At 50.6% G+C, this 19060-nt stretch overlaps 1 protein-coding gene across 4 annotated transcripts in view; it reads left to right on the top strand.

The window, feature by feature from the left end:
• The first annotated feature begins 3819 nt into the window (after nt 1–3819).
• LOC140405356 (rho guanine nucleotide exchange factor 25-like) overlaps nt 3820–19060 on the top strand; it is a 298640-nt gene continuing 283399 nt past the window's right edge. For 2 of the 4 annotated variants that reach the window (XM_072493666.1, XM_072493667.1), the window contains exon 1: nt 3820–4089. In XM_072493666.1, coding sequence (XP_072349767.1) covers nt 3999–4089 — 91 coding nt within the window. In that variant the 5' untranslated portion in view covers nt 3820–3998. The remainder of the gene's footprint in view (nt 4090–19060) is intronic. The other 2 variants (XM_072493665.1, XM_072493664.1) reach the window with 1 other exon arrangement.

The raw sequence follows: 19060 nt of genomic DNA, 5'->3' as shown, positions 1-19060 counted from the left end.
ATGGGATCCGGGGTAACGGGACAAGTTGGACCCAAAATTGACCTCGTGGTAGGAGACAGGGTGGTGGTGGAAGGCTGCTTGTGTGACTGGAGCCGGTGTCCAGTGACCTACCGCAGGGAGCAGTGCTGGCTCCCTTACTGTTTGTGATACATATAAAAAATGTAGATGCGAATAAGGGTGGGGGGTGGGATTCTAAATAGGTTTGCAGAAGACATGAAGATTGGTGGCTGTCCACAGATCCCTGAAAGAGGCAGGATGGGTGAATGGGATGGTTAAGAAGGCATACGGGACACTTTATCAGTCTTGGCATAGATTATAAGAGTAGGGAGGTCATGTTGGAGCTGTACAGGAATTTGGTGAGGCCACAGCTGGCGGACTGGTGCAGTTCGCCAAGGTGTTGCCTGGGAAGGAGCATTTGAGCTATGAAGAGTGGCTGCATAGGCTCGGGTTTTCTTTGGAACAGAGAAGGCTGAGGGTGGACCTGATTGAGGTGGATAAGATTGTGAGGGTTTGCCACCCAGGTTGATGGGGTTGTGAAGAAGGCCTATGGAGTGTTGGCCTTTATTGGTAGAGGGATTGAGTTCCGGAGTCGGGAGGTCATGTTGCAGCTGTACAGAACTCTGGTCCGGCCGCATTTGGAGTATTGCGTACAGTTCTGGTCACCGCATTATAGGAAGGACGTGGAGGCTTTGGAGCGGGTGCAGAGGAGATTTACCAGGATGTTGCCTGGTATGGAGGGAATATCTTATGAGGAAAGGCTGAGGGACCTGAGGCTGTTTTCATTAGAGAGAAGAAGGGTAAGAGGTGACTTAATTGAGGCATACAAGATGATCAGAGGATTAGATAGGGTGGACAGTGAGAGCCTTTTTCCTCGGATGGTGATGTCCAGCATGAGGGGACATAGCTTTAAATTGAGGGGAGATAGATATAAGACAGATGTGAGAGGTAGGTTCTTTACTCAGAGAGTAGTAAGGGCGTGGAATGCCCTGCATGCAACAGTAGTGGACTCGCCAACACTAAGGGTATTCAAATGGTCATTGGATAGACATATGGACGATAAGGGAATAGTGTAGATGGGCTTTAGAGTGGTTTCACAGGTCGGCGCAACATCGAGGGCCGAAGGGCCTGTACTGCTCTATGTTCTATGAGGGGTATGGACAGGGTGGGGATAGGAAGCAGCTTAGTTTAAGGGTCAATAACAAGAGGGAATCATTTTAAGGTGAGGGCAGGAGGTTTCATAAATTTCATAGAATTTACAGTGCAGAAGGAGGCCATTCGGCACATCGAGTCTGCACCGGCTCTTGGAAAGAGCACCCTACCCAAGGTCAACACCGCCACCCTATCCCCATAACCCAGTAACCCCACCCAACACTAAGGGCAATTTTGGACACTAAGGGCAATTTATCACGACCAATCCACCTAACCTGCACATCTTTGGACTGTGGGAGGAAACCGGAGCACCCGGAGGAAACCCACGCACACACGGGGAGGATGCGCAGACTCCGCACAGACAGTGACCCAAGCCGGAATCGAACCTGGGACCCTGGAGCTGTGAAGCAATTGTGCTATCCACAATGCTACCATGCTGCCCCTAACATTAGAGGGGATTTTAGTGAAAAACTCTGGGGGAGGGGATTTTTAAAAAGTCTTTGATGGGATGTGGGCAGCGCTGACGAGGCCAGCATTTATTGCCCGTCCCTAATTGCCCCTTGAACTGAGTGCCTTCCATTTCAGAAGAGCCAACTATATCAGAATAATAATCTTCATTGTCACAAGTAGGTTTACATCAACACTGCAATGAAGTTACTGTGAAAAGCCCCTAGTCGCCACATTCCGGCACCTGTTCAGGTCACAGAGGGAGAATTCAGAATGTCCAATTCACCTAACCTGCACATCTTTGGACTGTGGGAGGAAACCGGAGCACCCGAAGGAAACCCACGCACACACGGGGAGAATGTGCAGACTCCGCACAGACAGTGACCCAAGCCGGGAATCAGACCTGGGACCCTGGAGCTGTGAAGCAGCAGTGCTAACCACTGTGCTACTGTGCCGCCCCCTGTGAGACTGGAGTCACCTGTGGGCCAGACCGGGTAAGGACGGCAGATTTCCTTCCCTAAAGGACATTAGTGAATCAGATGGAATTTTTACAAAAATTGCTGATCATGCCAAGGTTACTATATCACTGAGACGAGCTTTCAATTCCAGATTTTGTTAATTGAATTTAAATTTCATCAGCTTCCACCGTTGCCCCAGAGCAGTACTCTGGACCTCTAGATTACGAATCTAATGACATTACCATTGCACCATCATCTCCCCCTCCTCCCCCTCCCCGCTGAATTGATTGGAAATGATTAAAAATAAACAATACTGAGCCATGTCCTCATTTCATTGGTTTCTGAGTAAACAAATGAATATTAAAAAGCATTTAAGTCGTGGCTCGTGCGTTGATGAAACTAAGCACGGGCTTGGGTTCTCTGCCCGTTTGACGTGTAGAGTCAGTGCACCTGGAAAACATTGTTAAAAATAAATTTACAGTACTCAACTCGTTTTTTTTTCCAATTAAGGGGCAATTTAGCGCGGCCAATCCACCTAACCTGCACATCTTTGTGTTGTGGGGATGAAACCCACGCAGACACGGGGAGAATGTACAAACTCCACACGGGCAGTGACCCAGAGCCGGGATCAAACCTGGGACCTTGGCACCGTGAGGCAGCAGGGCTAACCACTGCACCACCGTGCTTCCCTACGCGCCTGGAAAGTAGGCGCAAAACACGCTTCTGGTAACGGTCGTCCCCAGAACGCAATTACACGCGGGCTGAGCAATTAACGCCATCCAGCGTGAAACACACACTGTGAAACATGAAGGCTGCCTGGCCCAGCAGCTCACCCGCCAAGTGTGAAAGCAGCCAGGCTGTGCAAGCTTGGGCTCAATTGGCAGAATTTCCAATGGCCACTTTTTGAGGAGCCAATCTGGACGATTCGAATCTTGAACCAGAGCGAATGATCATGAACAATGCAAATATAAGCGGTGTTGAGCGTAAATCGCTTACAATTAAAATTCACCAATCTTCAACACTAAATCTGCCCAGGGTTTGTGCTGTTATAACCCCAAGTTCAGGCACTGGGTAAACACATGTTAATGCAAGGGCAGAATACACGATACATTTGTGTTTGTCCAGTTCAGTGGCCTGAACAATGTAGCCAAACAAGTCTGGTGCTTTTTTCAATTAAAATGCGATTAAATGGGATCTTTTCCCAATGTGGATGGGCCTTTCGCACTCTTCCATTCTTTCTGATTCAACATGAAAGCCAAAATAAAAACCTGTGGCCTCCACAACAACATTCGCATGGGGGATAAAGAAAAAGAGAGATGTGCCTTTCAACTTCCCTCAAGTTTGACGTGAAGCAATGTCAGTGAAATGTGATGTTCTGGGTTACAGAGGCATGGAGACAAAAAAAAAAGGGAGGCTGTGAGAGGGAATGGTTCAGGTCAGGCTGTTAAAAAATAAGCAGGGTCTCAGGAAAACCTCCCTCTCAACAGGTTAAGTTGCATCTGCTTAACACAGTTTCCATTTTTAGACTAGTTCACACAGATTGCTGGCTCACACAAACACAGGTCTCGGAATTCTGCCTCACTCTGTTGGGGTGTAGAGTTCTCTCGGAGGCGACTATCATCATGAAATGGCTGAAGATTACTCTGGACTTTTACCCAGCTGCACAGATAGCTTGTCAACCCTTCTCAAGGCCTCCGAATGTGCAGTCAGTGCTGCAGAGAGCGGGGGAGGGGGTGGTCCTTGACTGCTGGAAGAGCCTCAGATTGAGAGAGAGTGAAGGCAGTCTCCACCCGCCTCCAAGCTAAGCAAACCGTTACTCCGTGTGCTGTGCCTGATCTGGAATATCAAACAGAAAAGTGCTCCCTCCCTGCTGGCTCTTTCCGCATATATGGCCACGGTGCTTCGATCCCCACGGCAGGCTGGCATGAGTGGCAAGCAGGCAGCATGAAGGGTGGGCAGCAGCGGCCGGGCTGTGCGTGCCAGCATTGGTTCGGCAAGGTTTTGGCAAAGTGCGGCTGTTGTTCCAGAGTACGAGGTTAGTGAGTTGAGCCTTGTTTGGGTTCTGCGTGTTTTGGTGGGGCAGGGGTGCTGAACCAACTCTGCATTTGAAGAGCAGACCGACCTCACACACCTGTTTTGTCCATTTTCGACAACCCTTTCCAACTCTGCTCACCGTGTCTGACAGCAACTTTGTCAAAGAATTTGCCTGACAGAATCCTACCACTGTCTGTACCACCCTGTGAGAATCTTTAACTAGGTTTGTCCGAAAAATCTCTCCGGGGCTGAGAATGATCATTGAAGATTAAGGGGAGCCGTGGACAGCAGCTTTGGGGGTAAATTGAGCAAATGCGACCTTTTTATTTGTGTGATGTCCAGTGTAAAAATCTCGTAGTTTGGATCTGAAGTGAATCATAGAATTTACAGTGCAGAAGGAGGCCATTCGGCCCATCGAGTCTGCACCGGCTCTTGGAAAGAGCACCCTACCCAAGGTCCACACCCCCACCCTATCCCCATAACCCACACCCCCACCCTATCCCCATAACCCAGTCACACCACCCAACACTAAGGGCAATTTTGGACACTAAGGGCAATTTATCATGGCCAATCCACCTAACCTGCACATCTTTGGACTGTGGGAGGAAACCGGAGCACCCGGAGGAAACCCACGCAGACACGGGGAGGATGTGCAGACTCCGCACAGACAGTGACCCAAGCCGGAATTGAACCTGGGACCCTGGCGCTGTGAAGCAATTGTGCTAACTACTGTGCTACCATGCTGCCCCTGTGTTCGCATGAAGTTTGCCTCTGTGTGTTTCGGAACCATTTGGGAGGGAGGGTGAATAATCAGCTAGCTCTTTCAAAGGGTTGGCATTGCCTCGATGGGCCGAATGACCTCCTCCCAGGGCTGTCTGATTCCATGAAGGCCGGCTCAGAAACCAAGGACGGTGCCTGGATTAGATCATTGCAGGATCAGGTAGTATGGTGGTAACTAGACTGGTAAACCACCCCTGCTTTTGGGGAACTAGTGACTGCCACTAGAGAGGGCACTGAAGGAGGCCATTCTGCCCATCTGTGAAAGAGTATCTGGTTAGCCTCCCCTCCTCCCCACCCCGTTCTCCACTGCCTTGCTAGTCTTCTAAACCAGGGGCTGGTTTAGCACACTGGGCTAAATCGCTGGCTTCTAAAGCAGACCAAGGCAGACCAGCAGCACAGTTTAATTCCCGTACCAGCCTCCCCGAACACGCGCTGGAATGTGGCGACTAGGGGCTTTTCACAGTAACTTCACTTGAAGCCTACTTGTGACAATAAGCAATTTTCATTTCATTTCATTTCCTCATAGAAGAGAAAATAAGTACTTCACCAATGGGATATTAGATATCCCTCTGCGGCAGTCTACTTCGATATTTTATTTTGCATTCCAGAGCAGTGGAATAATGCCCAACACCCCAGGGGTTGCAAAGAAAGATCGTACAGGTTTTTTTTTTTTTGCATAGAATTTACAGAGCAGAAGGAGGCCATTCGGCCCATCGAGTCTGCACCGGCTCTTGGAAAGAGCACCCTACCCAAGGTCAACACCTCCACCCGATCCCCATAACCCAGTAACCCTACCCAACACTAAGGGCAATTTTGGACACTAAGGGCAATTTATCATGGCCAATCCACCTGACCTGCACATCTTTGGACTGTGGGAGGAAACCGGAGCACCCAGAGGAAACCCACGCACACACGGGGAGGATGTGCAGACTCCGCACAGACAGTGACCCAAGCCGGGAATCGAACCTGGGACACTGGAGCTGTGAAGCAGCAGTGCTAACCACTATGCTACCGTGCTGCCCGATAAGCAAAGGGTGGATAAGCAAAAAGGGAATAAGCAGAAAGAAGTTGGCAGAGAGGGGGTTAACAAAGAACTCTCGAGGTTTGAAGAGTTAACGAAGCTTTATGTGATTAAAAGTCAGCCTCGGCCACTAATCAGAGCGCACAACAGATCATCCGCTGACCCCGAATAGATTCTACTTATTCTATATCGTATGAATGAGCCACTCTGAAACACTCAGCTCCTGAGGACTAATCTCCTCGGACCGAATGAAAGTCAGCTTCAAAATCTTTCGTTATCATGGATTTTGTTTTCCGGCATTAATCTTTCACATGACACCCGAATTGGCTGGCCAGCGCAGTTTGGGGGCTGTGTGACTCAGTGCTGGGCGTTTCATAAAATACCCTCTCCATTCCCCCCCACCCCCCCCACCCCCATGCCCATAACGCACAGTTTGATTTGCAATGAGAGATTCTATTGATTAGGAATTAAAGTGACGAGAGCCTGTTTCCGTGCTCGGGGGGGTGGGGGGGGGGGTGTAATTAAGATTGATCTTGTGTGGCGGCTTTTGTGTGAGTGGGATGGGTGTGGGGTTGGGGGGGTGGGGGCGGCGGGGATCAAATGTTCATCAGGTTGAAGGTGATCAGTCGGGGCTGAAGTTGGTCTTTCTATCTCAGCGATCAGCCCTCCCAGCGAGTGCCATGATTTAATTGTCTCTGGTGGTTTTTCTGCATCAGATTTCACTGGGTGCATTAAAGGTGGGGCTTGGTCTGGCAAAAGAAATTCCCCGCCCCTTTTAAATAGGGGGCAGGATTCTCCTAAATGGAGGCAGAGTGTACGCGCCGTCGTGAACGCCGTCGCGTTTCAAGACAGCGCGAAGCGGGCGTGGGCACTACCGATGGAGTGGTTCGCGCCGCTCCAGCCTCCCTTCCCGGTACCAACTGGGCGCCGCGCCGACCCGCGCATGCGCAGTTGGGCCGCGCCGACCCACAAACGCGGGGGGGGGACTTCCTCAACGCGCCGGCCTCGACGCAACATGGCGTAGGTGTTCAGCAGCCGGCCGCGTAATAAAGTAGGGCCGGGGCTGGAGAGGCCAGCCCGCCGATCGGTGGGCCCCGATCACGGGCCAGACCCCATCGGAGGCCCCTCCCGGTGAAGGAGCGCTTTTCCCCGCCCCACCGGCCGCCCCCGACCCTTCTGGCAGAGTCCCCGCCGGCTGCGACCAGGGGTGAACGACGCCGGTGGACCCTGCCGTTTCCGTGCGGCCGCTCGGCCCATCCGGGCCGGAGAATCGGCTGCCCCACCGCAGACAGCGGCCAGCGACTGGCGCCGCGCAAAACACGGCGGTGCAAATGATGCCGATTCTCCGCTCCTCGGAGAATCGCGTGCCGGCGTCGGGGCGGCGTGGCGCGGTTGCGCCGATTCTCCGGCCCAGCGCGGGGCTCGGAGAATCCCGCCCAGGGAGTCAAGTAGCAATGGGTAGTTGAGGTGGGAGATGGTCCTGCCTTGCGGGACTGCACAGAATTCCAGTTATGGTGGTGCTATTTAGTCTGTTACACCTCCTGACTCAGTGTGAAAACCAAAATAAAAATCCACAACAACATTCGAGAACATCGGCCTTAAATCAGGGAATTTGTTCCTTGCAAGTCACTGAGCCATACCTGTTGTGGATGCTAACGCAAACTCGGAGCTGACAATCTCGCCAGCTCCTTTTACACTCCGTCCAATTTTCTGCTTCGGTGGAAGTGGGCAGGGTGTAAGGTGAGCTGTCGAGTGGTTCCTACCTGTACTCAGCCGCTGCCCAGGTGCACCCTACCTCTTTGTCTCTTTCAGGTAAGCTTAAACAAGGAATGTTCCCCCTTGGTAAACTTCAGCTCATTCAAAACTCTTCCATCTGTGCCCAAACTTGCAAGTCCCATTCACCCATCACCCCCTGTCCAGCAGGGCTTCGATTTAAAAATTCTCCTCCTTCTTTTCAAATCCCTCCATGCCTGCATCCCCCGACCCCAGCTCTGTAATCTCCTCCAGCCTCACAACCCTCCGAGATCTCTGCCCTCCCCTAATCCTGTCCTGTTGAGCAATCCTTCAGGTCAATCCATAAGACCAAAAGACAGAGTGGCAGATGGCAGGAGAATGGGGATGAGAAAAATATCAGCCATGATTGAATGGCGGAGCAGACTCGATGGGCCGAGTGGCCTAATTCTGCTCCTATGTCTTATGGTCTTATGGCAGCAGAATTAGGCCACTCGGCCCATCGAGTCTGCCCCGCCATTCAATCATGGCTGATATTTTCTCATCCCCATTCTCCTGCCTTCTCCCCATAACCCCTGATCCCCTTATTAATCAAGAACCTATCTATCTCTGTCTTAAAGACACTCAGTGATTTGGCCTCCACAGCCTTCTGCGGCAAAGAGTTCCACAGATTCACCACCCTCTGGCTGAAGAAATTCCTCCTCATCTCTGATTTAAAGGATCGTCCCTTCAGTCTGAGATTGTGTCCTCTGGTTCTAGTTTTTCCTACAAGTGGAAACATCCTCTCCACGTCCACTCTATCCAGGCCTCGCAGTATCCTGTAAGTTTCAATAAGATCCCCACTCATCCTTAGAAACTCCAACAAGTACAGACACAGAGTCCTCAAACGTTCCTCAAGCTCTTCATTCCAGGGATCTTTCTTCGTCTGGACCCTTTCCAAGGCCAGTACATCCTTCCTTCGATACAGTCCACCATTGGTGGCCGTGCCTTCAGCTGTCTAGTAGTTAAACTTTGGACTTCCCTCCCTCAACCTCTCCACCTCTCTCTTCTCCTTTAAGACGCTCCTTAAAACCAAGCTCTTCGACTGAGCTTTTGCAAACCTGCTGTAGAATCTCAAATTTTGCCCGATAACATTTTGGCCCATTTACTCCATTAAAGTCGCTATATAAATGCAAATTAATGTTGATTGAATTTTGCATTTACGCTGCCAATGTCCAATTCACATCTCCTGTAGATGATGCCAGCTGTTAAGTGCCACTTCAACTTAACATCTAATACTTCACCTCTTTGGCCAGCATTCCATTACTGCAGATGTGTTCCCTCATTAGATTTAATGTAACCGTCCAAGTGTCTAAAAGTTCTCAAGTGTAAGATCTATTTGTGCATTTTACGAGGCTTCAACTTTGAATGGGAATCCAGGCCTCGACTTCACAAAATGGCAGCCTCTTCTGTCCCAGAATTCCCCCACACACTTCCTGTTGTGGAACAGTACAGGGGGACGCCTCCTGGTAGCCACCCACAGGCCCCTTGCCTCAATCCTATCCCCTCTGATGGGTTATGATGCATCAGTAATTAAAATGATGAATGTAATCATGGGCCGACCATCAAAAACAACATAAGTGGTTGCCGCTGAGTGCTCGGCAACAATGACAAAAGGAAGAAAAAGCTTGCATTTCTATAGCACCTTTCATGACCACAGGATGGACCAAAGTGCTCTACAGGCAATGAGATAAAGTTGGAAACACAACAGCCAATTTTGCGAACAGAATTCTGATAATGACCAGATAGTCCTTTTATTTTGTGATTTTGGTTGGGGGGTAAATATAAGAGAGGACATTGGGGAGAACTCCACAATGATTCTTTAAAGTAGCGTGTCGAGATCTTTTGGGTTCACCTCAGAGCAGCTGGGGTCTTGGTTTAATAACTCAGCTTAAAGGCGCATCGCTGACAGTGCAGCACTCCCTCAGTACTGACCCTCTGACAGTGCAGCACTCCCTCAGTACTGACCCTCTGACAGTGCGGCACTCCCTCAGTACTGACCCTCTGACAGTGCAGCACTCCCTCAGTACTGACCCTCTGACAGTGCGGCACTCCCTCAGTACTGACCCTCTGACAGTGCGGCACTCCCTCAGTACTGACCCTCTGACAGTGCAGCACTCCCTCAGTACTGACCCTCTGACAGTGCAGCACTCCCTCAGTACTGACCCTCTGACAGTGCAGCACTCCCTCAGTACTGACCCTCTGACAGTGCGGCACTCCCTCAGTACTGACCCTCTGACAGTGCAGCACTCACTCAGTACTGACCCTCTGACAGTGCAGCACTCCCTCAGTACTGACCCTCTGACAGTGCGGCACTCCCACAATACTGACCCTCTGACAGTGCGGCTCTCCCTCAGTACTGACCCTCTGACAGTGCAGCACTCCCTCAGTACTGACTCTCTGACAGTGCGGCACTCCCTCAGTACTGACCCTCTGACAGTGCGGCACTCCCTCAGTACTGACCCTCTGACAGTGCAGCACTCCCTCAGTACTGACTCTCTGACAGTGCGGCACTCCCTCAGTACTGACCCTCTGACAGTGCGGCACTCCCTCAGTACTGACCCTCTGACAGTGCAGCACTCCCTCAGTACTGACCCTCTGACAGTGCAGCGCTCCCTCAGTACTGACCCTCTGACAGTGCAGCACTCCCTCAGTACTGACTCTCTGACAGTGCGGCACTCCCTCAGTACTGACCCTCTGACAGTGCAGCACTCTCTCAGTACTGACCCTCTGACAGTGCTGCACTCCCTCAGTACTGACCCTCTGACAGTGCGGCACTCCCTCAGTACTGACCCTCTGACAGTGCGGCACTCCCTCAGTACTGACCCTCTGACAGTGCGGCACTCCCTCAGTTCTGACCCTCTGACAGTGCAGCACTCTCTCAGTACTGACCCTCTGACAGTGCTGCACTCCCACAGTACTGACCCTCTGACAGTGAAGCACTCCCTCAGTACTGACCCTCTGACAGTGCGGCACTCCCTCAGTACTGACCCTCTGACAGTGCAGCACTCCCTCAGTACTGACCCTCTGACAGTGCGGCACTCCCTCAGTACTGACCCTCTGACAGTGCGGCGCTCCCTCAGTACTGACCCTCTCACAGTGCAGCACTCCCTCAGTACTGACCCTCTGACAGTGCAGCACTCCCTCAGTACTGACCCTCTGACAGTGCGGCACTCCCTCAGTACTGACCCTCTGACAGTGCAGCACTCCCTCAGTACTGACCCTCTGACAGCGCGGCACTCCCTCAGTACTGACCCTCTGACAGTGCGGCACTCCCTCAGTACTGACCCTCTGACAGTGCGCCCTCAGTACTGACCCTCTGACAGTGCGGCACTCCCTCAGTACTGACCCTCTGACAGTGCGGCACTCCCTCAGTACTGACCCTCTGACAGTGCAGCACTCCCTCAGTACTGACCCTCTGACAGCGCGGCACTCCCTCAGTACTGACCCTCTGACAGTGCGGCACTCCCTCAGTACTGACCCTCTGACAGTGCGCCCTCAGTACTGACCCTCTGACAGTGCGGCACTCCCTCAGTACTGACCCTCTGACAGTGCAGCTCTCCCTCAGTACTGACCCTCTGACAGTGCAGCACACCCTCAGTACTGACCCTCTGACAGTGCGGCACGCCCTCAGTACTGACTCTCTGACAGTGCGGAGCTCCCTCAGTACTGACCCTCTGACAGTGCAGCACTCCCTCAGTACTGACCCTCTGACAGTGCAGCACTCCCTCAGTACTGACCCTCTGACAGTGCAGCACTCCCTCAGTACTGACCCTCTGACAGTGCAGCACTCCCTCAGTACTGACACTCTGACAGTGCGGCATTCCCTCAGTACTGACCCTCTGACAGTGCGGCACTCCCTCAGTACTGACCCTCTGACAGTGCTGCACTCCCTCAGTACTGACCCTCTGACAGTGCAGCAGTCCCTCAGTACTGACCCTCTGACAGTGCGGCACTCCCTCAGTACTGACCCTCTGACAGTGCGGCACTCCCTCAGTACTGACCCTCTGACAGTGCGGCACTCCCTCAGTACTGACCCTCTGACAGTGCGGCACTCCCTCAGTACTGACCCTCTGACAGTGCGGCACTCCCTCAGTACTGACCCTCTGACAGTGCGGCACTCCCTCAGTACTGACCCTCTGACAGTGCGGCACTCCCTCAGTACTGACCCTCTGACAGTGCAGCACTCCCTCAGTACTGACCCTCTGACAGTGCGGCACTCCCTCAGTACTGACCCTCTGACAGTGCGGCACTCCCACAGTCCTGACCCTCTGACAGTGCAGCACACCCTCAGTACTGACCCTCTGACAGTGCGGCGCTCCCTCAGTACTGCGCTGGAGTCGGCCTGGAATTTGTGCTCAGGTCTCTGGAGTCTAACATGAACCTTCTGCCTCAACAGCGAGAGTGCTACCCGTTGGGCCAGAGCTGGCACCCGGGGTATGCAGACTCGGAAGTGGCAGAGTCATTTCCTGGCCAAGCTGGCCAGGGAATGACTCGGAAGTGGCAGAGTCATTTCCTGGCCAAGCTGGCCAGGGAGCCATGCCCAGGAATACCAACCAGTTCTGGCACCTGCTGTTCACACCTGCATCGCCATGGTAAATAGCTATAATTTCCAATCACATCAGAGGCACAAACTCAGAATGTTAGTCCCAGCATCTGCCAATATCTTTTACAACTGATAAACAAGTGTTCGGAAAGCATATTAGAATGCACGAAATAGGAGCAGCAGTGGACCATTCAGCCCCTCAATACGATCATGGCTCACCTTCGATCATCTCAACTCCACTTTCCCGCCTGCTCCCCATATCCCTTCATTTCATAGATTCATAGAATCCCAACAGTGCAGAAAGAGGCCATTCAGCCCCTCGAAATTGCATCAACCCTCTGACAGAGCGGCCACCCAGGCCCATTCCCAAACCCCATCCCCATAGCCCCACCTAACCTGCACATCTTTGGACACTAAAGGGACAATTTATCATGGCCAGTCCACCTAACCTGCACATCTTTGGACACTAAGGGACAATTTATCTCGGCCAATCCACCTAACCTGCACATCTTTGCACACTAAGGGACAATTTATCATGGCCAATCCACCTAACCTGCACATCTTTGAACACTAAGGGACAATTTATCATGGCCAGTCCACCTAACCTGCACATCTTTGGACACTAAGGGACAATTTAACATGGCCAATCCACCTAACCTGTACATCTTTGGACACTAAGGGGCAATTTAACACGGCCAATCCACCTAACCTGCAGATCTTTGGACACTAAGGGACAATTTAGCATGGCCAGTCCACCTAACCTGTACATCTTTGGACACTAAGGGACAATTTAACATGGCCAATCCACCTAACCTGCACATCTTTGAACACTAAGGGACAATTTATCATGGCCAATCCACCTAACCTGCACATCTTTGGACACTAAGAGACAATTTAGCACGGCCAATCCACCTAACCTGCACATCTTTGGACAGTAAGGGACAATTTATCACGGCCAATCCACCTAACCTGTACATCTTTGGACACTAAGGAACAATTTATCACGGCCAATCCACCTAACCTGCACATCTTTGGACACTAAGAGGCAATTTAGCATGGCCAATGTTTTTCTAATATCCTGAGAATGTACTCCTTGCATTTAAGTAGCACCTTTCATGAGCTCCAAAATGCTTTGCTGCCCATTAGATTACTTTTTTTTGAAGTGTAGTTAATGTTGTAATGTGGGAATTGTAGCGGCCAATTTGTGCACAGCAAGCTCCCGCAAAGAGTAATGAGGTTGGTGACCAAATGATCTGTTTTATTGAGGGATAAGTATTGGCTCAGACACTGGAAAGAACACCTCTGCTCGGTCTTCACGATATCGCTATGGAGCGTGAGCCAAAGTACGAGCTATGTTGTGATAAAAGTGCCTTTTCCCATTCCGGCACTGTTCCTTAATTTTCCCAATGTAGTGCCGCAACAGTCGGTAATTCTAACCTCTGCCGTGAACCAGGTCGCCCACCTCATGCAACAGGAAATACCTGCCAAGGCATGTGCCCAAATTTAGGATGCACAGTGCCATAGGGGTGAGGCTCCCTGGCATAAGCACAAATGCAGCATATCAGCGGCAAGGTCTGCATTGGCACCAGGCAGTGCCACTATCCTGAGGTACCAGTCTCCACTGAGGTGTGCAAGGATGGGCCACATGGAGTCTGTCCAAAGGGCAGGAGGAGTGTTGGGTTAGGTTTGTCACATTTTGCCAAGTCACTGATTGGACGTTGGGCAGAGGCCCCAGGTGCAGCCTTTCCTTTTGATGCAGATCTTCCTGATCTTACGGGCTTCCTGATCTAAAATTGAGGCAGAACCCATCGATTTTAAATCTGCGGGCCAACCAGAGACAGGCACCACTGCTATTGAGCCTCAGGGGGCTGGAATGAACATTGATCCTCATCGTCCATGGATTATTTCATCGGTCTCGCATAAGAGCCATGAGAGGGGGCTGGGGGAGCTTGAGAGCTGGGGAAAGAGGACAGGTAAACCCACGCAGGATTATCCTTCCTGGCCAAACATTCAACAGCAAGATAGTGATGAATTGGTGCGTTTCCACAGAAGGATTAATGGTGCTGAGGGCAAGCTGCACTGACGGAGGTGACACCTTGTGGATGAGATGTTAACCCGAGGCCCTGTCTGTAATCCAGTGGGGATGAAAGCTCCCAGGCATTCTTTCAAAGAAGACTATTAGTGGAGCATTGTCCAAAATTAAAATTCTCTGGATGGTGGGGGTCACATGATGTGAGCGCGAAAGTGGTCGCGATTTTGTGAGCTCTGGCTCTACTTGTCTTTTAATCCTTTATTTTATTCCAGTGCACATCCCATATTTCTCTTTCTTTTGTCTTGTAAATGTCCCTGGATGATTCTGGTCGGAGTTTAGTGATGAAGCGCTGAGGTAAATCCCCGTTTGATTGAGGTGGTTGGAGGTGGCTGGTGTGGGGCCCAGCTTGCAGAGTTGGTGTGGCTGGTGAGTGGGGCCTACGCCTCGGCAGTGTTGTCGGCATCGGAACGATGGCTGCCATTGTGAACGATGGTCTGGACGACGGTCTCAGCTCCGAGGTGCAGGTTCTTGCTGCTCACTTTGGTGAATTGGGTAGTATCATTGAGAGAATGGTTGGAAGTGGAGAAGAGAATCTTGTATTTGAGAGAGGAATTGCCCCAGTGAGAGCTCGCTTTCCGCCCTTGGAAATCCTGCTGCATGGTGTGTCGTTTATCCTGATGGACTTGGGGAGCAGGAGGAGGACAAAGGAGTGTTTCTGAGCCTGGTCTCTTGTGAGGAGTGGGGGGGGGGGGGGGGGCGAGTTCCTGACTGAATTTGACAATTGACTGCCATACTTTTCGCAATCTCAATTTGAAGGCTGGCCGTTTCAGATTCATGGGGAGGAAATGTTTTGGTCTCTGTTGAGGCAGCCCTGCTCTGTCCCCTACTATCCTTCTTGCAATAACACACAGTGCTAGTCTATGTCCAACGTTCCTTGGTTAATTAAGGTGTTCCTCCCCGGGAGGACTTTCTTCTCTTCATATGGGAAGGCAGCATGCCATTATGGGTCCTGTTTCAGTCTGTTGAGCTGCGGGAGTTTCCCATATCATATCGAGAGGGGGTGGGGAGGGAATCGGCCCCTCCAAAGACACCCAATTAATAGGTGTATTGACGCTTTTTTTTTCTCCGGCACTGGGGTCTCCCTGGTTGAGGTTGATGTTATTTTCCTAATGTGTGTGGGGCTGGTGCGCTGCCCTGGGTGCGGTTAGCGAAGAGCGGGGCCAGCTGATTTTATTTTATTTGATTTGATTTATTGTCACATGTACCGAAGTACAGAGAAAAGTATTTTTCTGCGGCCGAGGGAACGTACACAGTAGGCACATAGTGGACAAGAGAATAATCAACAGAGAACATTGACAAATGGTACATCGACAAACAGCGATTGGTTACAGTGCGGAACAAGGGGCCAAACAAAGCAAATACATGAGCAAGAGCAGCAAAGGGCGTCGTGAATAGTGTTCTTACAGGGAATAGATCAGTCCGAGGGGGAGTCGTTGAGGAGTCTTGTAGCTGTGGGGAAGAAGCTGTTCCTATGTCTGAATGTGCGAGTCTTCAGACTTCTGTACCTTCTGCCTGATGGACGGGTCTGGAAGAAGGCAATGCCTGGGTGGGAGGTGTCTCTGATAATGCTGTCTGCCTTCCTGAGGCAGTGGGAGGTGTATACAGAATCAATGTGGAGGTGGCAAGCTTGTGTGATGCGTTGGGCTGAGTTCACCACAGTCTGCAGTTTCTTGCGATCTTGGGCCGAGCAGTTGCCATACCAGGCTGTGATGCAGCCGGATAGGATGTTCTCTATGGCACATCATTAGACGTTTGTGAGAGTCGATGCAGACATGCCAAATTTCTTTAGCTTCCGTCGGAAGTAGACTTTCCTGATTGTTGCATCAACGTGAGTGGACCAGGACAGATGTTACGTCTGGGTGCTAAGTCTGGGTATGGGCTGGGTATTCTGACTCCTATGGATAAGAATGTGTTGGATTAGGCCAGGCCCAGTACTGTGGCTGGTATCCCCTGATGTTTACGACGCCCATTCTCGAAGGCACGTATTGGGACATCCTGTGATGCTGAGTCTTGATGTGTTTTGAGTATCTTTGGTTTACTGACCCTTAAGTGGGTCGGGTCCTGTACCGTTGTTGGTATCCTATTGCCCTTCTTATGGTCGGGATGTTCCTTCGTCCGAATGAGCAGCCTTATCTCTTCTTTGGCTAAGAGTGAGAGGCATGCGCTGGAGGATCATGGGTCTATGACTGTGCCCTGGTTCTTTCTCTCCTGAGACCCTCTGCTCCGTATGTTTGCTGGTCCTCTCTGTATGAATACGTGGAATGATGATTGTTCTGTACTGTGCTGCGGTTAGGGTTCTGTTGCACCTTGTGGTCTGTGTAAAATGCACTTTTAGGACTGGGGTTCTCGTGAATTTTCTTTGTTTTCAAACATTTTTTTGTCAGGGTGGGGTTAAAGAATCCGTGATTGCCTCCTACAAGGGTACTGTTATAGGCGAGGCTTTTCAGAACCCCAAAATGTATCATGGAGTTCAACCAACCTCTTCCTTTAATGTATTTGTTGCTTTTCGGAGCACACGGCTTGTTCCCTAGGTGTGGGATTACAATTATAGACACGTGGGTTTTTAAACACAAAACACTGTTTATTCCATGAACTCAACTTAACATCTTAAATAAACATTGGATCTCTTAACACCCCTTACTTCAAAGATAACTCAGAAAATATTGCAACAGTAAATAATTCCTTAAAATGTTCCTTCAAACTTCCAAAAGGCTTCAAACCTTCAAAACAGTAACACACCAGTCACAGTTAATATATATTTTTTGTTTTATGGCAGAGATATATTAGCTTGGGTGACTTCAGCTCCAGCACCTTGCTTTCTTCCTGCAGCTCTCTGGAAACCCACAGACACACCCACGCTGCTTTCTCAAACCTGGCTTTCTCCCTTCAAGCAGCTCACAGCAAACCAGAACTTCTCAAGCTGCAGTCTCAAACTGGCTTTCTACTTTTAAACTGCTCTCAGCAAAACCAGCCAGGCACTTTGAAGCTGCTCTCAGCAAAACCAGCCAGGCACTTTGAAGCTGCTCTCAGCAAAACCAGCCAGGCACTTTGAAGCTGCTCTCAGCTTAACCAGCCAGGCACTTTTAAACTGAAACTTCACAAATGGCTGAACTGAACTGAGCCCCACCCACTCTATGACATCACTGTTTTCTTAAAGGTACATTGCTTAAACATCCAGTTCTTAAAGGTACTCTCACATGACAGTACAGATAGGTTTGATATCTGAGGGGAGGATGTTACAGCGTGTTATTGTTGCCTCTGGTGTTGTTGGCGTTGAGGGAGTTATATTCTGGTACGCGCGGATATGGAGTGAAAATATTATCCTAAATTCCCATGGTCGTTGCGAGCAATTGCCACTTGCGAAGGTATGCACCATTTTACCGGGTTTTCATGGCCTCATCCATCGCTCCCTTGTTCTCTAGTGGTGCATAGAAAGGCACCATGTTTCGTCTAATGATCGCCCTGGGCCAGCCATTTTGCTGTTCTCCTGTTCCCCCCCCCCCCCCTTTGCAATATAAATGCAACACAACAAAGAATCCAAAACAAATGTGGACTTTTGCCCAGAATTTCCATTCCAGACCGTTTCCAGGCTAGCCAGTGCAAAGATCGTCTGGGCAGGAACGGACTTTGAAACATCAGTTTTGGGAGGCTGCTGTGTGTGTGTTGGCGGGGGGGTTGGGGGGGGGGGGGGGAGGGGGTGTGGGGGGAGGTAGTGGGGGGGAGGTAAGAGGGGGAGGTGGCGGTGGTGGGAAACAGAGGGCGTCAGGGTTTTCATGTAAGTTCAAATAAATTTGTGGTTCTGCTCTTCATGACTACATTACACATTAATAACTCTGCACTTAAACAAAGTTTGTGAAACTTAAAACGTCACTGATAAGCTATCGGTCACCCTGTGAATGAACGACACAGGGTTTGAACACATCACCAGGCTGCAAAATGAGATTGTCTAAACAAATGTGTGGCCACATGACCACATTAAAAAGGCATCGGTGGGAATCATTGCATGACCAATTAATTCAGTTAGTTGACAGGCCAAAGGTCAAAGGTATGGGCTTGCAAAGTGCCCTTTAATCCATAGAATTCCTACAGTGCAGAAGGATGACATTCGGCCCATCGAGTCTGCACCGAACCTTTGAAACAGCACCTTACCTCGGCCCACTCCTCCACTCTATTCCTGTAACCCCACCTAACCTGCACATCTTTGGACACTAAGGGACAATTTATCATGGCCAATCCACCTAACCTGTATATCTTTGGACACTAAGGGGCAATTTATCATGACCAATCCACCTAACCTGTACATCTTTGGACACTGAGGGACAATTTAACATGGCCAATCCACCCAACCTGCACATCTTTGGACACTAAGGGACAATTTATCATGGCTAATCCACCTAACCTGTACATCTTTGGTCACTAAGGGACAATTTATCATGGCCAATCCACCTAACGTGCAAAACTTTGGACACTAAGGGACAATTTATCATGGCCAACCCACCTAACCTGCACATCTTTGGACTGTGGGAGGAAACCGGAGCACCTGGAGGAAACCCACGCAGACACTGGGAGAACGTGCAGACTCCACACAGTCACCCAAGGCCGGAATTGAACCCAGTCCCTGCTGCTGTGAGATTGCAGTGCTAACCACTGTGCCACCCCATATTTATTCATGTTAAATATTTTGGAGGTGGCTGCTACAGAGGGGAAGGCAGGCAGGGGGTTTGGGTCTTTGGACACTATGGGACAATTTAACATGGCCAATC

The sequence above is a fragment of the Scyliorhinus torazame genome, chromosome X (genome assembly GCF_047496885.1).
Source record: "Scyliorhinus torazame isolate Kashiwa2021f chromosome X, sScyTor2.1, whole genome shotgun sequence".
Lineage (NCBI taxonomy): Eukaryota > Metazoa > Chordata > Chondrichthyes > Carcharhiniformes > Scyliorhinidae > Scyliorhinus > Scyliorhinus torazame.
This window is presented reverse-complemented; position numbering and strand designations above follow the sequence as displayed.